Below are 23,260 nucleotides of genomic sequence, written 5' to 3'. Positions count from 1 at the left end.
TACCTGTAGCTGCTGGGAAGAACACCCCAAAGACGGTGAAAAAGGACTCGCCGGGGCTGTAATCAGGCAGAGTGTTGTTCTGCAGCAGTTCTGGTGAATATCCAATAAAACCATGCTCTGAAATAAAACAAAGGAAAGCCAAATGAGCCAAGTGACAAGATGTATAGCACAGGCTTCCCTAGATTACAGTCCTCGCTTATGTAACTTTAAATAGCAAAAGTAGGTGTGATTGGGGGTGGGGAGCAGGGAGGGAAAACAGAAGATGACAGAACCATCTTCCTTCCCACTTCTGGGGCTTGATTTTTATGTACTGTATCTACGGATATAGGTAAATAAAATGACATGAAGAAGAACAGTAGTTACCTCTAGGAAGGGTAGCATTTGTATTGTTTTGCTTAGAGTACAGCTGAAATCTTTCCATGAGTATGTATTGACGTGTCTGCTTCTGATTTAAAACATTAAGTTACCTCCCTGCTCAAAAACCTTCCCACGGATCCCCATTAGCTACAGAATAAAGACCAAGCTCCTTAAGATGAGTGTGAAAGCCCTCCACAGCCTGGCAACAGCCCACCATTTCCTATTCGTCCTTGGCCTTTTCCTCTCCCCAACAGTGACGCAGATGACTCTGCCCAAGAACGCCACTAATACCCAGCCCTGTGACCCCTGCTTCCAGACCCTTCCCCCATATCTCTGAGCATCAGTATGGTACTCACTCTCCAAGCCCAACTCAAGCTCTGCTTCCTTTGGGCTTTACACGAGCTCCCTGATCAGAATCCTTCTCCTAAGTGCCCTCCACGACTAACCACATTAGGTCTTTCCCCAACCAGACTCCTTGGGGCTAGAGATCCGGTCTTAAAACACCTCTGTCCCCCAGGGTCACCACTGTGCCTTCCACACAGCACGCAGGGTGCCAATATGGGTCACACCAAAGGAATCTTACTCTTGGATCTTTTGATGCCGTGCGTTCAGTCTGACTGGTTCACAGACTACTTTAGAGCAGGAACATCTCAGATATGATTTTTTCAAAGCATGTTAAACACTTTTTACATTGCCTTAAATGAAAGTCTTCAAGAGGTTTCAGTCCTACAGACACTTTGCTTTTTCGTCAAAGGAGGTCACCTTGAACAGCACCTGTGGATATGTTAGTGGGCTGTGGAATTTTAAGATACAAGTCAAGTGTCCTTGGGCTCAGGGACACCCAGCATATCCAGCCTCTGCCTTTGGAGAATGAGTTGGTTTGTTCCCGTGAACTCCAGTCCAAGAGAACCGGGTCCTGCTCCTTTTCCCTCCAACCCCACAGCTACGTAGGATGAGTTCTCAGCCGTCAGTCATGCCGTAGCTGACCCCCAGGGCTGCGGTGACCGTCTCCTGCCAGCCTGTCCTCCACCGCCCTTGGGGCTTAACTTCACCCTGACCTTCCATCCACAAAAGAGCGCCGTCTCGCTGATGAGTCCAATGATAGTGCCAGCACTTCTCACAGCTTCCAAGATTCATATCTTCATAGGAAAAGTATTTTTCAAAAAAAAAAAAATAGTAAAATGAAAGCTAAGTGAAGTACAAGGGACCCTGGGGAGTCCAGTCAGGACTTAAAATCATTGTTGACTGCTCTCTTTCTCCTGAACTTTAAATCCCAAGGACTGTGCAACATTTCCGAACGGTTTGGCATCTTCACAGCCGGTCCTCCCCTCATTAACAAAACAGCAATAATAGCTAAGTTAACTTTAGTCTATCCGCTGGCTGACCCTGCTGACTAGACTTTCTGAGGAGAAAACCAGCCCAGCCTGCCTTGGAAGGGAGCTCGGCCAGGCTGGATGAGGCACAGGCCTGAGCACATTCGAGCGCAGGGCTGCGTGCTGGGCAGGCCGGCCGTGCAGGACACAAACACTTCATCAGGCTCCGTTGATCTCCGCCGTCCCGAGGCCACCCTGACATGGGTGGGTATTTGGTCACCAGGCCTGAAGGGCTTGGCCCCGGTCAGCCTGAAGGGTCAGAGGGATTGCAGGCGCCATAGATGAGTCACTGGAATGCCTTCTCTCTCCCTCCATACCACCACCAAGATCCACAGAGTGAGGGAATGAGTCACTGGGCTCACTCGGGGATGGGGGTGGGGTCCATTCTCTGCAGGGCCACCGCAAGGGCAGCCCTCACACGTTCGCAAGCACACGCTCACACTGACAACTGCTGCTGGCCCCAGCCCTCTCCCCTCAAGTCCAGTTCTGAGCTGTTCTCAAGGAAATAACCTTAACTTTGAAAAGAACTTTATGGACAAAGATGTTTGTCAATGAGTTATTTATAATAGTGTAAATGGGGCGGGGGGGGGGGTGTCTAAATGTCTAACTCTGAAAGTCTGAGGTATTTAAATGCTTAAAAAGACTTTTTAGGGACTTCCCTGGTGGCACAGTGGTTAAGAATCTGCCTCCCAAGGCAGGAGACGCGGGTTCGATCCCTGGTCAGGGAAATAGATCCCACATGCGTGCTGCAGCTAAGAGTTCACATGCCGCAACTAAGGAGCCTGCCTGCTGCAACTAAGACCCAGCGCAACCAAGATAAATAAAATAAATGTAAAACATTTAAAGAAAGACATTTTAGTGCCAAAGAAAACCGTCCATGTTATATATGATATATGTTCAGTAAGAAAACTGGATACCATCTATAGGATGAATACAAAAAAAAGTTTTAACGTATATATGTAGGAAAAGGAAGCATACCAAAATACTAATTGTGGCTGTTCGTATAATGCAACTTTGGACTTCTTTTTCTTTCTTTTTTTATGTTTACAAATTTTCCACCTGTCTTTAATGAGCATAATCAAATTATCAAAAATTAAAGGCTTTTAGAAAAGCAAACAAAACATCCCACAACTGAAAGCCTACTTTCTCCAGATAGCTCTTCTATAAACAAATTCATTTCTTTTTTTTTTCTTTCCATTTATCCTCTCCCTGCTTTTCAAAATGATTTAAGTGGCTTATGAGAAAAACATAAAGGCAAGTAAAATTAGGGGCAAAAAAAGAAAGAAAAAGAAATTGAGCAAAAGAGAGAGAGGGAACACCTACAGCCCACAGCCTGAGGTCTCTGAATAGGTTCTGAGGTAAGATCCTGCAGTGATTTTCTTCAAACTGGAATTCAAGGCCTAGAGAGATCGTTTTACTTTCTGACCTTTCTGACCAAGCCCACTCCAGCAGGGGAGGACCCTAGGGCCCACCCTTCACATGTGCCACATTCCAGTGGATGAGAAGGAGCCCTAGGCTCACGTAGTGGACCTACCTCATTTCCTCCGCCCCTACCTTCCCGGGCCCTTATGACCTCCACCCCCCTGACACCCTGCCTCACGTCAGGCTCCCCAGTCCTGATCCAGCCCCGCCAGAGGCTTGGCCCACTGGCCTTCGCCCTGACTCCCGGGGCTCCAGTCTCTCGCCCAGACCCTTAACCAGTGGTCCAGCTGGATCTCAAGCTTCTGCAGAGCGGGTGTCCAGGTCAGACACTGATGTCTCTGGCTGGCTTGTACTTGAGGCATGGGGTGAGGTCAGCTGGCCATGCCCAGCGTTGCAGGGCAGAGCAGACCCACCTGCCGTGGCCTCTCACAGTGGGTCTTGCTGTCTGATTTCCTGAACAAAGGTCCCTAATTCTTCTAGTCACGGCCCTGTTTGAGAAGCTGATGAATGCCCATTTTGCATATCATTTGGGGGTTCCCTGAAGCCTCTGTGGGGGGAATGGACCCTGAGGTTCAGGACCTCTACTCCAGGGGCTGCCTCTGTACCTGAAACTTCTGACACGCCCTGCAGGCACCGACGCTGTCCCAAGCCCTGAGCAACACCACGCCCTGCCTCGGGGTGAACAGAGGTCAACGTTTCCTGCTGCAGTCGGTGCCGAGCAACGAGGAGTCTCTGTGTGCATGGGGACAGCGCAGGTCCCCCAGGGACATCCCGGGCAATTCTGAACATAATCGCCAGTGGCCGTTTATTGAGCACCTCATACTTGCCGGTCACTGGGCGCCAATTAATTTACATCATCCTCGATCCTCACAACCACCCTGCAAGATCAAAGGTGAGAAAACCAAGCTCACGAAGGTGAAGAATCTTGTCCAAGGTCACACAGCAGACCTGCCTGTATCACAGCCCTTGCCTCTCCCCCAGAAGGCCGGTCTCCAGGTCCCTAGCACTACCCTCCCTCACAGAGACACGCATACAGCCCAGGTTTCCTTCAACCCCGCAAAACGCCACCAGAGATCATGGCATCTCCCCTTCTCCGCCTGTGGGGGGCCAACAGGGTGTCTCCCTATGGAATGCCACACTGAGGGGGTGTGTGCACAGCTGGGAAGAAGCAGAGCCCACCCTCGACCCCAGGTCTGTCTGAGGTCAATTTTCCATAGACCATACCGTCTCCCTGGAATTCATCCTGAGTTGTTTCCGCAGAGATTTCTAGAGCGTGTGTCTGCCTCTGTGGGTCTTTCAGCAACTCTGCTGGTAACATGAGGGGCTGGGGTGCTCTCAGCTGATGTCTCCCCACTCTGAGAGGCCTGGGACGCCCAGTGTCTGCAGCTGCTGCACGTGACTGTATCGGGGTTTGACCTGAACATCTGTTTCTGTACCCACAGAAAAAAATACTTTGGTCCCATGTGAGCTATCAGCTTTTAGGAAGAACAAAGACAGAACAGAGTGAGGAAAGAGAAAACGAATCACAACAAAAACCAGGCAAGAACAGGCCGAGGGAAGATACTTGAAGGCATGACCTTCCTCCTCAGCGTTCGGGTAACACGGCTTCCTGGGATGCCACCAGGGCGCCTGTGGTTCTGCAGGGTCCAGGGGTTCTGTGCCCAAGGGATCCCATGGGATCCCACCTACCACGCCTGGGCCAAAGGGGCCAGCCTGGGTCACAAGTTGCTACAGAGCGCAGCTCCCTCGGGGCCGGGCCCAGCGCCCTCTGGTAAGGTGGCTTCTGGGAAGCTCCGTGTGGCCCCTGTGGCTTCCCACCCGTGCCGCCCTGCCTCTGGGGTCTGCTGAAATTAGAAGAGGCAGCAGGAAGTCATCGGCCCCCACGTGTGGGTGTCAGATTATGGCCGCTGACTAATTTAGAAAGTGAGACTGCTAAAAATGACGCTGGCACCGAGGGCCCTGCCGCCCCTCCGTGAGCTGCGGGTCCGGCGAGGCGGGGGCTTCTGGCCCGGCTTTCTTCTCGGCTCGGGTCCCCCCACCCCTCGCCCAGCGAGACAGCCCTTTCCTGGGAACGACAATGAGAGAGGCTGGTCCAACCAGGAATAGAAAGAGAGAGGAAGGCAGGGAGGGGCACGCCGCCCAGACCCCGGGAGATCACAGGAAGAGCAGCCCTGCAAGGAAAAGGAAAGGAGAGGCCGAGGTTCTGGGAAGGGACACACACACCAAAACAACGCCTGGGGGTGGGGAGGGCAAGAGAAGGCCAGTGAGCCGGCCGGAGGAGGATCCCCAGAGGAGCAGGAAGTACAGTAGGGCGTGCAGCAAGGGAAACGCGAATTGGGCGCCTTGTGCGAGGGCCAAGCCTCTCCCTGGATACAAGGCCCCTCCGGAGGGTCTCCTGCGCAGTGGAGCCCGCCTGGGACCCGGATGGTATGCCCAGCACCTGGCACTGCCTGGGCTGCTCCAGGACTCTGCCTCACAGGGACGGAGACCCGCAGTTTGGGGGAGGGACAACACATCTGAAATGGCCTGACATAGAGAGGTCAGTGACAAGGAAAGAAAGGCGTGTCCGGGCCCCATCCTGTCACCAAGGCCCTCACAGAGCTCCTGCCCACGCCGTCCCCATGCTTACTCAGACACGGCCCAACCCCAGACGGTCCGAAGTGGACACAGATGGGCAGTTAGGCCCGGCAAACCCCGGCGGCCTGGGCTGGTCCGTGGACCTTTCCTCCCCTGGGCTTTGGTGTCAGGTCTGGGAGCTGCAATGGGTGAGTGAGGCAGCCTCAGTCATAAGACGGATGAGCCCAAACCTGAGCTTAAAGAGCATAGATTTAGGAGAAGCCCAGGCTATTCTCCTCCTCCTTGGGGTGGAGCACGAGGCCCTGAGGATCTCTGGGAGGAAGGGGAGAACGGTGACAGGACCAAGACTCACGACACCTGGGTTCACGCCCTGGTTCTTCCACAGACTCGCTGCAAATTCTGACTCTGTCCATCTGGGATGGGCCCGAGATGCTGCAATCTCAACGGGCACCCAGGTGACGTAGATCACGCTCCCAGTAGCAGGTATCAAGTTGTTTTTCAGAACCCTTCTAATTCTGAAAGCTGCCAGCCAGAAGCCCATTCTCAAGACTCAGGGAACATTGTCCAAATACACCGTTGATTTCCAGCGGCAGATGGAAAATCCCAAACTAGCTTCCAAAGCTTGTCACTGCTGCCCCCTACCTCCCTGCTACCCCGTCCCTTTCTCTGTGGCTGTGGATACAATGTGTGCTCCAGACTGTGAGACAAGGTCCCTGCCACATTTTTCATCTGTTAATGAAACAAAGCAATTATGAATTACAAGTCCTGCCACTAGGCCTTACATTATTACAGCCAGGCGCACCCTCCGTCAGTGCGGATACGGAAAGCTTCCTGGTCTAATTCATCGGTCCGTTTTAACAACGGAGGGAACTGATAGAAGCCAGCTACTCAAAAGGCTTGAGAACTGAAAGTGGGAAAGTAACCCCAGCTTAGAGTCCCATTTGGAGTCCGCAAAGCACCAAGTCCCCATTTGCTGGATTCTCCCATTGAACTGGGTCGTAACCATCCTGGTCCACTACAGGCGCTCCACAGAAATATTCTGAAATTGAACTGGATCAGGCTGTACTGACTTGGACTGTCAATGGAAAGGGATGGAAGGGTCAATAATGATAGGTTCAGAAGAGGCCCCCAAGGCCCCCGCCCCCAGCTCGGATTTCCTTCCCCACAGGACTTCTGGGCAGTGAGCTGGGAGCCTTCCCCAGACCACAACCCCCTCTCTGGCTTCAGCCCTAGTGAGTTTGGTCCTCCAAAGAGAGGGTGGAGAGAGGATGTGAGCAGGGTTTCCAGCTCCCAGGCCCCCACCCAGAGAGAAAATACACAGAGGGAAGGCCGGGCATTCTAGCAGTGGCTAGAAGGGAAGTCTGAAGTGGGGTTGGGCCTGTCCAGAGGCCCCCGGGGAAGGCCTCCACCCTCCGGGACAACTGGCTGGTGGGAAGAGCCGGAAAAGCCCCCAGGGCTAGGTAACCCAGGGGATGAAGGGCCTGGGTTGGGGGGATGTCAGGGCAGCCCCCTTGGGAGGGGATGGCTGAAAGTTTCCAGTAAGAAGAGAAGCTCCTGCCAACCCCTACAATCTAGGACGGGCAGTCCTGGAGTTCCTTCTGAGAAAAGGATTTCTCACTTGTAAAAGGGAGGATTTCTAACAAACATCCAAGAAACTGTTCCATCCTCTGACACGGTGCTCTATTTTAAATGCTTAACCAAACTTTTTTTGATAATGGCCTTGGGGTCAGCAAGTTGAGATGAGACGAGATTTTTCACCTGGGGAGGCCGACCGAGCTAAGGACTGCCAAATGCCCCAGAACATTAAGGAACTCGCAGCTCACCTGGACCCAAGAAACAAAGCGGTATCTCACGATAATAACCGGGATTGCCGCACACGCTGAGCAAGGCTTTGTGCGAGGCACCGTTCCAAGCGCATTATATATATTTGCTCACAACCACCCCACGAAGTAGTGCATTTTTTAGGTAAGGAAGCTGAAGCACAGAGAGGAGACTGGATTCAACCCTTGGCTGCCGCTGCCGCCGGGGTCGGTGCTCACCCAAGGCTGCAGGGAGTCTGGGAGGGGAGCCAGGAGCCCAGCTGGTCAGGCTGAGGCCAGACGGAAGGGACTGCAGAGCCCCCAGCCCCCCGCCCACGGAGCCCCCAGTGGGCTGCCCGACACTGCTCTCAGCTCAAAGGAGCCCTGAGAAAGGAAAAAATCTGGCCTTCTTATCTCCTGGGGGAAAGGAATGCACTCTCCCGCCAGGATAAGTGGCTGTTTTGACAGGAAGTCTCCACCCAGGCTGTGGGTTCCTCCCAGCCACCATTTACTCCTTCTGGCCGTCCCTGCCTCTGGCATCCCAACTCCCATCCTACTTAAACCCCCCACACACCCTTACACCCCCCAAATCTAACCCAACTGGGGGTCCCCCCAAGTCGGCTGCCCACCCCACAGCTCCGGCCTCCATGGGGGCCCAGAGTTCCGACCTGGGAGTCACGCCTCAGCCCCACTGTTGCCTGGACACCGTCTCCAGGCAGGCAGCTGAGAGGGGGGTGGGAGGACAAGGGGCCCCCTGCAGGGGGCAGTCGGCATCGACCTGGTTATGCAAGCAGGGCCACCCTCCTGTCCAGCACCACGCTGGAAGTATTCAGACTCCACATGCCCCAGCGTTCTCCCCGACCCCAAGCCCTACCCGAGAGAGAAATGCAGCAGACGCTCTCTTAGAACCCACGGCAGAAGATTCAGTGTCACGGGACTATAGAATGATAATGCCACCGGGGTCTTTGGTCTCAAGTCCATTTTACACCTGGGAAGGCTGAGGTCCGAAAAAGGAGAAGCCCATGCCACACAGTCAGCAGCTGGTCAGGCAAGACCAGAACCCAGTGTGGCCAAGCTCCCTCCAACGTGTGCCCTGCAACGGCACTCAGGTCTCTGTTGTCACTGCCTGCTAACCTGCCAGGTCAGGGTAGGAACCGTACTGTCTTGTTTCTTGGTGTGTCTCCAGTGCCTAGACCCAGGAGGTAAGCAAAAAATTTAATACTTTCTTAATAAATAATGGAAACCACCCAAGTGTCCATCGACAGATGAGTGGATAAACAGCATGTGGTCTATCCATACACAGAGTACTCTTCAGCCATTGAAAGGAACGAAGTATTGACATTTGCTACGACACAGATGAATCTAGAAAACATGCTAAGTGCAAAAAAACAGAAAAGGACAAATACTGTGTGATCCATTCATATGAAATATCTGAACTAGGCATATTCACAGAGACAGAAAACAGAACAGCGGTTATCTGGGGCTAAGGGGAGGAATGGGGAGTTATTGGTCCATAGACAGTTTTTGTTTGGGGCGATGAAAATGTTTTAGAAGCAGACAGTTATGATGGTTGTACAAGATGGTGAATGGAGTTAATGCCACTTAATTGCACACTTTAAGATGTTTTTTTTTTAATGTTATACATATTTTATCATTAAAAAAAAACAAACACAAGCCGTTTCTTTCCATAGTCCTCCCTGCAGGGACCACCTCCAGCATCCTTGTTTCTGGCCTGGGCTCCTCTCTGCTTTGCAGATGTGGAATAGAGGATAAAGGGAGCTTCCTGGCCAAGGCCGATCAGAGAGGGAGGAGCAAAGCCACAGGTACAGACTAGTCCTAGTCTCAGACTCCGATGCTCCCGCCAAAGCAAGCTGCCTCCTCAGATGACGGACGCTTCAGCTCCTGGCCGTCGCAAGGTGAGTGGGCAGCCCCAGCGAGCCATCTGACCACACACGACTCCTCCCTGATGGAACTGGGCAGAAAGCACCATGTTCTCAGGAGTTCAGGTGGAAATCACAACCCCCTCTGTTGACTTCTAGAACCGACAGGCTTTTATTCAGGGGTCACAGGGGTCACAGGTTGGGGTTGTGGGCCTTTAAGGCAGAGCTGTCCAGAAGCACAGACTGTGGTTTCTCAGTATCAACCATGCCCAGATCCCATGGAAAACCTCAGCAAAGTCAAGGGTGCGGTCGTCCCAGTCTTGTTTTTGACACGGTCCTGCTTTCAATGCTTTCCTGGTCACTGGGACCCCAGGCCTGGGCGCGGTGTTTAACACCGGTCCTGCTTAATAAGAGCTGGCCTGGAATGAGTGTGCCTTTACTCTGGGCTACCCTGGGCTGCCCTCGGCAAGTGCAAAGAGAAAGCAGGCCGGGCCGCTCCTCTAGGGAACTTGGACGACGGGGCCCTACCTGGTCTTGGGCCATCAGCTCAGCATCAGCAACGCCTGAGAGCTTGTCAGACCTGCAGAACCTCAGCTCTCCCCTCCCCCAGCCCCCACCCGTGGAACTGAAACCTTCATCATTACAAGATCCCCAGATCTTGAAGTTTGAGAAGCATTGCCTTGTAGTATAACCCAGGGGCCTCCAGAGACCTATTCTTCCAGGATAAACAATGATAATGATAATAATGATTTATTAAGCACCCACTTCGTGCCAGCTATGACTCTAGGCCTCTTACATGTACTATTTTATGCTCTGACAACCCAGTAAAGTAGGCATTATTACCTGCTTTTCAGAACTGGGGAGAGCGGTCAGAAAGTTGACCAAGTCCATGCAATGAGTTACAGCTGAGCTGGAATTTGAACACAGGGGTCTGAGTCCAAAGCCATGGCTCTGACAACTGTGGTATGATGCAATCTTTCAAACTGGGCCAACAGTTACAGCCACTTGTCAACTCTCTATGGGGCCCAGAAATTCACTGGCAAATGCAATCCCCAGGAAGGTATTCTAGGGGCTGCCCCGCTGCCTGGTGCCAGCCTGGGCTCTGGGTTCCCGTGCGCCTGGGTTGGGCAGCCCGTGGCAGAGGGCTCTCTATTTCTTCAGGACACGTCCCTGACGATGAATTTGTGTGGCCTGGCCCCCAGTAAGCATTAAGTCTGGGACTGGAGGGACAAATAAATTAGATGGTGCGCAGGCTTGGGGCCCCTTCTGCCGCCAGCTCGGAAACCTCCCGCACTGACCTCGTCTGGGCCCTGGAATTTATGACTCGGGGCTTCATCTCCTGCCGGCCCCCAGGAGGCAGCACTCTCCTGCCAAAGGCACCCGTGGCAAGCTCCGCTCTCCCCTCCAGCCAGCATCCACAGGCTCCTCGGGTCACGGAACCCGGCCCAGCTCCACGAAGCCCAGCCCAGCCCAGCTCAGCCCAGCCCAGCCCAGCCGGGCCTGAGATTGTCTATCTGATTCTCTGTGCCTGTACATGGCCACCTCACCCCCCACCCGAATGTGTGACGTGAGGGCACGTCTCCCTGCCTTTGTGTCCCTCACAGACCCACTGAAATGCATCTCAACCCAACAGGTGCTCCCCAAATGCCTGAGCCAGAAAGCGCCATGATTTGCCCTTCCACAGCCGTGCGGAGGGCATCCCGCTCACCGCCCACAGCCAGAGGACCCCTTCCTGCAGGGAGGGGAGCACGAGGCCCAGCAGGGCGGAGCTGGGGGCACAGACAGGATCTGCCAGCCCATCCCTCATTGTGTCGCCCTCCACCTCCTTGGAACCCCCGGCTGCTCAGGGCTGAGGCAGGCAGCCCAGCAAGGCGAGGGCCCTCCCAAGCCAGTGATTTCATGCTTCAGGCATCCATCCCCAGAACACCAGCCGGGGAGCCTGGCAGGCCAAGCCCCCTGCTGCTCACGGAGCTGGAGCAGACACAGGGAGAGAGCCGGGCAGTGTTAGCTCTGGTTTCCTTCTGTAGCTGTGACCAGGTCCCCACGGCCTCCTTGGCCTAACGGTTCCTTTCTCTGCTTTCCACAGCCAAAGCCAGCAAATGAAACTAATACGATGGAGAGGGTGGCAGGGCCTTGGAGCCGGGGGCCTGGGATTCTGGTCAGTCACTCTCTTCAACAGAGACAAACTCAGAACAAGAGGAAGGCCTGAGGGTGCCTGCCCCTGCCCTCCTCCAGCCAGACAGGAGTGAGGACCACTGCCCCCAGAAAACCTCCTACTGAGGGCTGAACCCCAAAAGCCGGAAAGTCACAGTACCTAGAGTATTATGTTCTCCCTCTACCAGAGAAATGGTAAATGTTCAACTCACCTAATTTTAAAAATAAGAATCACCAACCTAAAGTGGTATTCCAAAAAAAAAAAATGTTATTCCATAGGTAGAACACATAGAAGAGCGTGCTTTGCTTTTTACTTAGGTCAGTCAGTGAGCGGACGGGAGGGGGAGTGGATGGCGAGGAGGGGTGACCAGATGGACATAGAGAGGAAAAAGAGGAAAAAGATTGGGGAGGAAAAAGAGACAAACCTAAAGTAAGAAAGAATGAGGCTGGAAAAACAGAGAAGAAAAACCAGGTATGTTTTGAGGAATGCTGGAGATCACAATTTTGTTGGTTCGGTTTGCAAAAGTTCCGAAATCCTGACCCAGACCTGAGCCTTTGTTTACAATTCTTCACTCTTCTAATCCTTAAAAATTCCTCTGTTCAAATCCTTAATCTTTCCCCTTTCAGGGTCAAAGATTCCTTTGAGAATCTGGCAGTAGTTCTGGACCCTCTCCTAGAAAAATATATTTATTCACATAAAATTTTTCCTGCAATTTCAGGGGTTCATGGATCCTGTTAAAAACTAGTTATTCTAGAAGCTCCACTCTGATTGAGAAACTTGTAAAGAGAAAAGCAAAAACACCCCCCACTGCCAGATTAAACTAAGATAAGGGAGGATGTGTTGAATCTTATTCAAGCCATCATATCAGGCTTTTAACTATACCATTTGCTTCACTGACAGAATTGTGGGGCCTAAACACCCTTCTTTAGTTACTACCCCAATGGTGGTACTAGAAGCAAGGTTACTTACTTGAAGGAGTCAGCTGTGTGTAGGGACAGTTATGATGCAGTAAAAGGTCTGCCTTTGACCCAGGTAACAATGTCTGTGCTTACCCTGAAATGAACCCTTTGCAGATCAATGGAATTATTAAGTCACACATATGCGGTAGTTCCCTAATCTGAATGTGCATAAGCATTACCAATGTACTGGTTTAAAATGTAGATGACTAGGCCAAAATTTGAGAGTCTGATTCAGACTTTCTAAATGAGTTTCTAGGTGATTTTGATGCAGGCAGTCCCCAGACCAGACTCTGAGATATACTGTTCTTGTAGAAAATTGCAAGCTTCTGGCCCAGCAGATCTTCAGATTCCCTACTCATTGTGGTGTCTCCTCGTACACCAGAGGCAGGGCTAGGCATGTATGGAAGGGTGCTCTGTGACTAGGTTTGGACCACTGCATCAGAAAGGCTACCTTTGTGGGGTAAAAAAGGTAAATGAACAGTGTAGGGCATAAAAGGTATAGAGCCAGGTGAAACCCTCCCAGGGCCTTTAAGGCTGTGCTTCCTAGATCTGTCAGCACAAAAACAATCACCGGGAGTACTTCTGCATTTCAGATTCCCAGGCCTCGGGCCATTAGGGAATATATACATGATACTACTAATGAGCTTCCCCATTGGTTCTGACACAGGGAGCTTGTTTGTTTATGGTATATGGTATTATGAAATACTTGAGGGTGTTTCAATCAAGATATCAGACCATTATTGTAAAAATGCTTTGAAGGGGCTTCCCTGGTGGCGCAGTGGTTGAGAGTCCGCCTGCCGATGCAGGGGACACGGGTTCGTGCCACGGGCCCACATGCCGCAGAGCGGCTGGGCCCGTGAGCCATGGCCGCTGAGCCTGCGCGTCCAGAGCCTGTGCTCCGCAACGGGAGAGGCCACAGCAGTGAGAGGCCCGCGTACCGCAAAAAAAAAAAAAAAAAAAAGCTTTGAAAAAAATTTAATAATGCTCTTAAAATTCTCCAGCGAAAACCAGTGAACACTACCAGGGGTTCCTTTTTCTTTTCTCCTCCTCCTTGTTCATTGTAGAAACTAACTGGAGAAGGGGGGCCACACTGGAATGGCCTGAATGGGTTCCAGATGACGAGGATTTGGTCCTCTTGGCCTGACTGCTTCTCCCTTTACCCTGGAGTCTTGTACAAATATTAACATTTTCTGGCTGTGCAGTGACGTGAAAATGGTTAGGAGGCACCAGGTCAGGTGTAAAAAAAACTCATGGAAGGAGAGGGACTGCTTGGTCCAGAAGTGACTGCTGATGTATTTTCTGATTCTCTACAAGGTGGAACGTCCACACAAACAGGAAGCCACGACGTGCCCAAGCTCACCCACACTGGGCTTGCCATCTGCTCGGCGGCGGTGGGGCCACAGGAGGACTGCTGAAAAGGCAGCCCATTTCAGACCACTCGGCAGAGTGGCCCTAACAGGGGCTTCTGGGCACAGATCGCAGCTCCTCAAACAGAGAGGACGTCCACAATAACAAGACTGCCCTACCTTGGTCTAGAATCCCTCAGTTTAGTGTAATTTTTTTTTTACATTTTGATTTCTTGAAACTTGGCTGTCTTGCATTCAACATGTAGATGTAAGGTAACATTTTTTTCCACCTGAAAATTTGGTGTATAGTAAAACTGATGGTATCTTAGAATTGAGGAAATAGGGTTTATCACCTCATTTAATCTTGAAACAATCTGTGAGGGAGGTATCATTATTCTCTACATTAAGTCCCCGACATACGAACCTTCAAGTTGCGAACTTTCATAGATACGAACACGCGCTCGAATGTCCAATCACGTGAGGTTTGTTCACGTGTCTGGTATACGTTGTCACGTGCGTGCATCCTCTACAAGTGGTTGTGCTCTTGTGTACTTTACTGTACAGTACTGTATAGAGTACGGTAGTACGGTATCTTTATTTCAAGCTAGATCTGCAAGAGGACGAGTTCATTGAACTCCTTGCTATGCAACACAAGGAGCTTACTAATGAAAACCTGATGGAATTGGAGGCCCAGAGAAAGGACGAAGAGAGACAAGAGGAAGAAGAAGTAACTGAAGGACCGAAGAGATTCATGATGCAGGAAATGACAAGGGGATTTTCTTTATTTGAGGAGGCACTGTTAGTTTTGAGGCACAGGACCTGAACGAAGAATGGTACACAAAGGTTGCAGCAGCTGTTCAGAATGCAATCCAGTGCTACCGTGTCATCTATGATGAGAAAAAAAGAGCTACTACCCAGACATCACTGGATTGTTTTTTCAAGAGGGTAGATAGAACTGAATCCAGCAAGGAACAAGAACCTCTGCCATCAATGTCAGGCGTGAGTGAAATTCCAGCTTGCCCTCGGTCCCCTATTGCTGACGATCCTTCAGCTCTACCACCCCCCACCTCCTCTCCCACCTCCAGTCAGTAACTCTTCTTGCCTGTTCACTCGATGCCAGCCCCTGGATGCCAGCTGTTGTGCTGTACTACTGTACTTTTCAAGGTACTGTACTGTAAGATTAAAAATAATTTCTTTATGTTTGCTTTTTATGTATTATTTGTGTGAAAAGTATTATAAACCTATTACAGTACAGTACTATCTAGCCGATTGTGTTAGTTAGGTACCTAGGCTAACTTTGTTGGACTTAGGAACAAATTGGACTTACAAACACACTTTTGGAACGGAACTCATTTGCATGTAGGGGACTTACTGTATCTTCCAGACGAGGAAACTGGAGCACAGACAGTTGATTTGCCCAAGGTCACAGAGTGAGGAAGCGATGGGGCCGGGACTGGAGGCCAGTGCCCCACACCTCCCCACAGCCCCTCCCCGGCACCCCGTGTGCTGTGTGAGCACATCTGTCCACACAGTAGGAGCCGGGGTCGTGGAGTAACTGCGGAGGGGGAAGTGCTCTGAAAAGTGACTTCCACCAGAGTCACTGCAGCATGAGAAAGCAAAAAAGTGATCTTCATCTTACTTCAAATACAGACTTGAGGAAAAAAAAAAAAATATATATATATATAGGGCTTGTCTGGTGCAATTATTAGCCTATTTTAGGCCCTAACTCCACCTCCTCTCTGACTGCAGGAACTTAAGGGTGTGCCGTGCGTAACTACTCATGTAACGACCACGTTTGGCAGATTTAAGTTTAAAATGGTGCTCATTTGGACAGTAATTACAGATTTACTGTTCCAATTTATTATTTTATTTACTTTTGAATGTTTCTAATGATTTCTTGCAATTGGGATATAAGTTGTTGTACCTTAAGAAATCTCACATTTTGGCTTCTGCCAGTTTAAGAGGAGCAGGAAGTAGTTTAGCAAAAGAAATCATTGTCAGAATAATAAAACTGAAGAGTTATTCTCTATGATGTTCAGTAAGTGTTCATTTTCTGGAAAGCAGCTGGGGGCAGAAAGAGAATCCCCACCCCTGCCCCCAATATACAAACTCAAAGAAAAAACCCCACAATTGACATGTACTATGATTTATAATCCTTAAAAACACCCATCCCATTTTACAGATGAGAGGACTCAGAGAGAGTCTGTGAGTTGCCTACGGTCACACAGCTGGTAAGGAGCCTGCGTTCTGGTGGCACTAATCTTAAAGCACACATTGTCATCAGCAGTGATCTTCCCTAGTCATCGCCATGTTGCATGAGGACAGGGATCACATGCATTTTATTCTCCACTAGATCCTGGAGCCCAGCTCCTGGTACCCCGCGGGCTTTGGGAACTGCTGGTTGGGTGGGTGGGTGGATGGAAGGAGGATAAAAAGGGAGGCAGGAAGAGGTATGTGCCCGGTGGGGCAGCCCCTCCAGCAGGTGCTATTCTTACCCCCATCCCCACTTCTTTGCCGACTGTGCTCCTACAACGCCTAGCCCACTTCTGATCAGCGTTTTCCAGGACTGCGTTCCCCTGCCTTACTGGCACCTGCTCTCTCTAATTCCTTTCCCAGTCAGTCATTCAACAAAGCATAACTGAGAGCCAGCCACACGCCAGGTACTCTCTAAGACACTGGGCGAAAGGCAGTAAGATGCGCTTCCCATCCTGGAGGCTACCACAGCTTAAAACAATGATCTCGGTATTTCCCAGCAGCTCTGGGCACCCTCAGAATCCAAAGTAGAGAGGGTTTCCTGAAGCTGCCTACCACACCCTCTCACCTTCCACCAGCACTTCTGCTGTTTCCGAAGTTTTGTCTTGTTATTTTCAGAGACATCAAAGGACGGCCCACAAGGAGACTCTCCTCTCTACCTTTTAGCACATTCTTGTACTTTTCTACTTGGGGCATGTTTCGCGTGCTGGGAGGCACAAGAGAAACACGGGGAGTTAGGCAGGCGGCATCATACAAAGTTCTGCCCTCAGTTATGAGATGGATACGACTGCAAACACCAGCCTCAGGAGCTAGAAGAAGCCTCCTTGTCTCACAGGTGAGGAAACAAAGGTAAACGCCCTCCTACCCCATCCCTGGTGGTGTTGGCTGCTCTCGACTAGTGTCCTTTCATGACACCTACTCTGCACACCAACAGATGAGGGGTTAGATCTGGAAGGAACCACAGCCCACTGACTTCTAATAAATGATGAATCTAAAATGAAGTTTTATTATGAGGCGACTGAGACCCACAGATGGTAGGGTCCTGGCCCAGAGTGGTTGAGACAGTGGTTGAGAGGCCCTGGCTTCATCTCTCCCAATGCAAAACACTGTAACTATAGTAGTCCTTTCACTTTCCTATTTAGCAACGCCTCAAAAGGCATGTTAAATGTCACGCCCTAAGTGTACCGCTTGTTCCCTTACTCAGGCATTAGCGTGGCTAGGGGCAGTGTGAGCTTGATGGTTACAAAGGACATGGACCCTGAGGTCAGCCGCCAGGGTGCAGATCCTGGCTCCACGGCTTACTAGCTGTGTGACAGGCAAGATAACCTCTCTGAACCTCAGTTTTCCATCTTTATAGTAGGGACAATAATAGCACATGGACGCCACAGATATTGTCAGAATAAAGTGAGGTGTAAAATGCTCAATACAGTGCCTGGCACGTAGAGGGCGCTCCGTAAACATGACCTTCCTTGGTCACTATGCCATCTTCAGATCTTATATTCAAGAAATCTGTATCAATGTGAATTGACCCACAACTTTTTTCTCTTCTTAATAAATTATTTCACTTTACTTTTTTCTCTACGTACAAGCAGAAATATTCTTAAGTGTTTCAAAAAGTATTAACCATATCTGGGCCATTTAATAAAGAATGTCTGAACAAGGGCATGGCAAGATTTCTAATGCACCAACTGATGCAGACGTAAAAATCTGATGGCCTATTAGAAATAAGTGTGAAAGAGTCATGTACCACAATATTCATTGCAGCTCTATTTACAATAGCCAGGACATGGAAGCAACCTAAGTGTCCATCATCGGATGAATGGATAAAGAAGATGTGGCACATATATACAATGGAATATTACTCAGCCATAAAAAGAAACGAAATTGAGTTATTTGTAGGAGGTGGATGGACCCAGAGTCTGTCATACAGAGTGAAGTAAGTCAGAAAAACAAATACCGTGTGCTAACACATATATATGGAATCTAAAAACAAAAAAAACAAAAAAAATGGTTCTGAAGAACCTAGGGGCAGGACAGGAACAAAGACACAGATGTAGAGAATGGACCTGAGGACACGGGGAGGGGGAAGGGTAAGCTGGGACGAAGTGAGAGAGTAGCATTGACATATATACACTACCAAATGTAAAATAGATAGCTAGTGGGAAGCAGCCGCATAGCACAGGGAGATCAGCTTGGTGCTTTGTGACCACCTAGAGGGGTGGGATAGGGAGGGTGGGAGGGAGGGAGACGCAAGAGGGAGGAGATATGGGGATATGTGTATATGTATACCTGATTCACTTTGTTATAAAGCAGAAACTAACACACCATTGTAAAGCAATTATACTCCAATAAAGATGTTAAAAAAAGAAAGAAGTGTGAAAGTACTGAGAGCTGAACCACTTTTCTTAATCATTAGGCTTACTTGTGCAAGAAAAAAAAAGCAAAAAACCTTCATAACCCAATATTTTCAATTTTTCAGGAAAGGGACACAAATTCTTTGAGAAATGGGAAATTCTCCCCTTCACATCTCTAGACCCTGCATTCAGGGTGAAAGGGACTGTTGTTTGGGCCACAGACTTGTGAGGCAGATGCTATTTTCACATGCAAATGATGGCCACATAGAGTGATAATCTAGGCCTGGGGGCAAGCAGAGACCTCAGCCCAGGGTGTCTAGTCATGCTCTCATGGTGCATGTGGGTGAGCTAATTAGGGAGCCCGCTGTCCAATGGGAGAGCGTACGTGTGAGAAAGACTAAAAATACAAAGCGTACGAGAAGCCATGCAAATGAGTTTAGCTCAGAGTGAGCAGGTTTTCGTCACTGGATCCTGGCTGGGGCTGGCCAAGGCTTACAGGAAGAAGTGAAATGTTTGGGTTCGTGTGCCAGGCATTGTGCTGGGTGCTTTGTATAGAGTATTTCAGGTGGCCGGATGAGCGGTGCCTGTGGCCCTGTGTGGGTTTATGTGTGTGTCCATTCACACAGCTGGTGGTGCGGGGCTCAGACAAATATTTACAGCAGGATCTCTGTTTATTATTTTGGATCATAAACTAACAAGAGAAAAATCAATCAAGGGTCTCACTGGTTAAAAGAAATCTTGTTTGATTGCATTTAAGGAGTGTGTGCATGTTCCTCAGGGTGGTGGTAGCCTGAGCACAGGGTGGGGGGTGGGGTGGGGAGGGAGGAGATGGAAAAAATAAAGAGGTATTTAGGAACAAGTCAAGAGAATGAGATCATGAAATTGTTTCCCAAATTACATCTGGTCCTCATCTCTACCCCACCTCTACTCCGTCTGTCCAGGCTGTGTTTTCTCTTGTCTGAATGACTGCAGACTTCACTGACTGGCTCCCTCTGCCTTTAGTCCCTCTCTGTTTGCACCCACTCTAACCCCAGGCAGGATTCCCGAAGAGAGAATCTGATCTGCAACTTCCCCACTTAAAAGAAAAACCTATTGACCTTTCCCAGCTTTTATGTTTTCTGCATCTTTAAAACTCATGTGGAGTTTTAAGTTACCCCTGGTTTTTTTGTTTATTTGTTTGCTTTTCTAACTATAAAGACTAAGAAAATCCTCAAGATAAGTCATGAAGCCTATGTTTATATTACATTCCATCTGGGACTTCTGAATGTTGCTACATGAATTTTAACTTTAAAAATACTATACATTGTGTGAGCTCAATTATGTAAAAAAAAAGAAAAAAAGACTATAAAGAAATAGACTTTATACTTCATATCTTAAAATGAAATGTGTTATTCTCAATAAAAATAAATTAGAATTATAATTTAGAGTACACCAGCTGTTCTGGACTGAATGTTTGTATCCCTACCCCACCCGCTAAATTCATATCCCTAACCCCTAATGTGGCTATATTTGGAGATGGGGCCTCCATCTCCAAAGGTGAAGGTTAAGGGAGGTCATAAGAGTGGGGCCCTGATCATATGGGATTAGTGTCCTAATCAGAAAAGACACCAGAGAGCTAGTGTGCTCACGCTCTCACTCTTTCCCTACCCAACCCACACATGTGCAAGTGCACGCACGCACACACAAACACACACACACTCACATACACTGAGGAAAGGCCACGTGAGGACACAGAGATAAGGTGACCATCTGCAAGCCAGGGAGATGTCCCTCATCAGGAGCTGAATCAGCTGGAATCTTGATCTTGGACTCTTAGCCTTTAGAACTGTCAGAAAATTAATTACTGTTGTTTAAGAAACAGTTTTCAGGTTGGCTAGCTCCACCTAGCCCATGGGATAAACCCGGTCTCTCTGTACTGGACAATCCAGGAAACGCTTGATGCCTCCATGCTTACGTCTTTCAAGGATATGGGCCATGAGAACTGATTTCCACACCAAGATCTCCTTGTACCCTATGTCTCTGACTTCCTGGACACAATCTCTGAAACAGAATTGGGAGCCTGAGCCAAAGATGACCACACAGAGGCTGATTCTGAGGGAGTCCACTGTCCAAGAGATTTCCCATGAGACCTGGCCCAACCAGGGTCCTCAGCCAGAATGGAGGGAGAGACCCTCAGAGGAGGCAGCAGAGGACAGTACCTGTCAACTACAGCTGTAATCCCAACAGAGACAAGCTAATGTTCCATTTGTCACCGAGGCCTGTGGCACAAGCTAATCTTGGAAGCACTGGGATGCACAAGGGCTACACCACTGCTGCTGAGAGTTTCCTGAGCTTCCCTCTGCCTTCTCACATTCAACCACCATCACCCCAGGACACGACTGTTCCTTGAACCTGAAAGAGCCTTATTTCCTCTGGCCCTCTCTCTCCCACCCTGCCCCAGCATCCTAAGCTCCAGCACACCTAACTTCTTGAACTCTCTGAAATTTTTCAGGCACTTCGCACTTCTGTGTCTTCACTTATGCTGTTCCCTCTCCTTGGGATCACCCTCCCCAATTTACCACTAGGCGAACCCCTGCACAGCCTCCAAGGTCTACTGAAATGTCGCCTTCTCCTTCAAGACCTCTACAACACCCAGAGAAAACTGTGCTTCTACTATCCTCCAACAGCGATGCATATATTTTCCTTTATAACATATAACCAACATATGGTGATTATTTGGCTAGGGGAGAGACTGTGCCGTATTCTTGTGTGTACCTTAAACTTCTAGCATTGGGTCTGCACACAGTGACACTCAGGAAAAGTTTTTGGTTAATTGATTAGTGTCGGACAGAGAGAGAAATAAAGGTGGAGTGGGGACAATGAGAGACAGAGATAAAGAGACAAAGGGCAAAGGAAGAACAAGGTGGCAATGAAGGAATCACAGAAAGAATGTTAACAAGACAAAACTTTAAAATGCACGGTGACAGATAGCCCATAGGCACATGAAAATATGCTCATCATCGCTAATTACTAGCGAAATGCAATTCAAAACTACGATGAGGTACCATCGCACAGCAGTCAGAATGGCCATCATCAAAAAGTCTACAAATAACAAATGCTGGAGAGGGTGTGGAGAAAAGAAAACCCTCCTACACTGTTGGTGGGAATGTAAATTGGTGCAGCCACTATGGAGAACAGTATGGAGGGTCCTCAGAAAACTAAAAATAGGACTCCCATATGATCCAGCGATACCACTCCTGGGCATATATCCAGAGAAAACAATAATTTGAAAAGATACATACACCCCAATATTCATAGCAGCACTATTTACAATAGCCAAGACATGGAAGCAACCTAAATGTCCATCAACAGATGACTGGATAAAGAAGGTGTGGTGTGTGTATATATATATGTATATATATGTGTGTGTGTATATATATATGTGTGTGTGTGTATATATGTGTATGTGTGTGTGTATATATATATATATATATATATATATATATACACATACACACACACACTAGAATACTACTCAGCCATAAAAAAGAATGAAATAATGCCATTTGCAACAACATGGATGGACTTAGGGATTATTATACTAAGTGAAGTAAGTCAGAAAGAAAAAGACAAATACTACATATCACTTATGTGGAATCTAAAATACGACACAGATGAACTTATCTATGAAACAGAAACAGACTCACAGACATAGAGAACAGACTTGTGGTTACCATGGGGGAGGGAGGGTAGAAGAGGGAAGGATTGGGAGTTTGGGATTAGCTGATGCAAACTATTATATATCGAATGGATAAACAACAAGGTCCTACTGTACAGCACAAGGAACTATATCCAACATCCTGTGATAAACCGTAATGGAAAAGAATATCAAAAAGAATATATACATATATGTAAAACTGAATCACTTTGCTATTCAGTAGAAATTAACACAACACTGTAAATCAACTATACTTCAACAAAATTTTTAAAAAAATAAAATGGACAGTGAAAAATCTTTTCAGGAATAAGTGCATTTTCCCATTTCAACCTAAGGTTTCATTTCTAAGTAAATTGTTTCTTTGCTTATTTTCAGTCCTAGTGAGCCCTGATGCCCATTATAGGATCCCCTTTAGACAACTCAAGCTTTTTCTTAGATACTATTCCCACATATTTCAAGCATGGAGTCACTGTCTTCCCTAGAGCAAAACCTAAAACTTGTTTCTCTATAGCCTGCAAGCTCTCAAAAGTAGAGGAGGAAAGCTCTCACAGTCACTTGGGAGGGTTTTCACGATGCTAAGTCACAGTTTCTGACTGCTATGATGAAGTAGCAACCCATAAGGTCACACGTACTGGAGATAACAAGTATATTCAAATATTTATTGTAACATCAGGTTACAAATCATATTGCAGCAATCCACCAAGAGAAAATACCTTCTTCATATCTCTTCTACAATATCGCCCAAGCGACTTCAAAAAAAAAAACACCTCTGTTTAAAAAGCACCATTCAGTTTGTCCCCACAGTGAGCCACAGCCACCCCCCGCCTCTGCAGGAGACCCTCCAACACTAGCAGGGATGAAAAATGCAGAGAATGAACAGAGAGAGTGAAAGAGAGAACCAAAAAGGAAGGAAGAAAGAGAGGAGAGAAAACCAGGTGCCGGAGACAGCAGACATGGGACTGAAGAGGAACCACAAAGACTCCCCTTGCAAATCAGCAAGCAGATTGCAGGGCTGCGGGTCAAATGCTAAATCTCAGTGCGTTCCTGCTCGTCTGCAGTGAATGTCAAGAGCTCACCACACAGGCCAG

At 48.8% G+C, this 23,260-nt stretch overlaps 1 protein-coding gene and 1 long non-coding RNA gene across 3 annotated transcripts in view; one reads left to right on the top strand and one right to left on the bottom strand.

The window, feature by feature from the left end:
* The window catches only part of SLC12A8 (solute carrier family 12 member 8), a 132,737-nt gene that overhangs the window by 54,717 nt on the left and 54,760 nt on the right, over positions 1-23,260 (bottom strand). For both annotated transcript variants that reach the window (XM_073804123.1, XM_033855719.2), the window contains one exon: positions 4-117. In XM_073804123.1, the coding sequence (XP_073660224.1) occupies positions 4-117 (114 nt within the window). The remainder of the gene's footprint in view (positions 1-3; positions 118-23,260) is intronic.
* Positions 7,311-15,479, top strand: LOC141278582 (uncharacterized). Its single transcript, XR_012331493.1, has 3 exons — positions 7,311-8,730; positions 9,220-9,444; positions 13,837-15,479. It is a non-coding gene; the product is annotated as an uncharacterized lncRNA (long non-coding RNA).

This window comes from Tursiops truncatus, chromosome 4 (genome assembly GCF_011762595.2).
Source record: "Tursiops truncatus isolate mTurTru1 chromosome 4, mTurTru1.mat.Y, whole genome shotgun sequence".
Classification (NCBI taxonomy): Eukaryota; Metazoa; Chordata; class Mammalia; order Artiodactyla; family Delphinidae; genus Tursiops; species Tursiops truncatus.
Note: the sequence above shows the minus strand (reverse complement) of the source record. Positions and strands in the feature narration are given on the sequence as shown.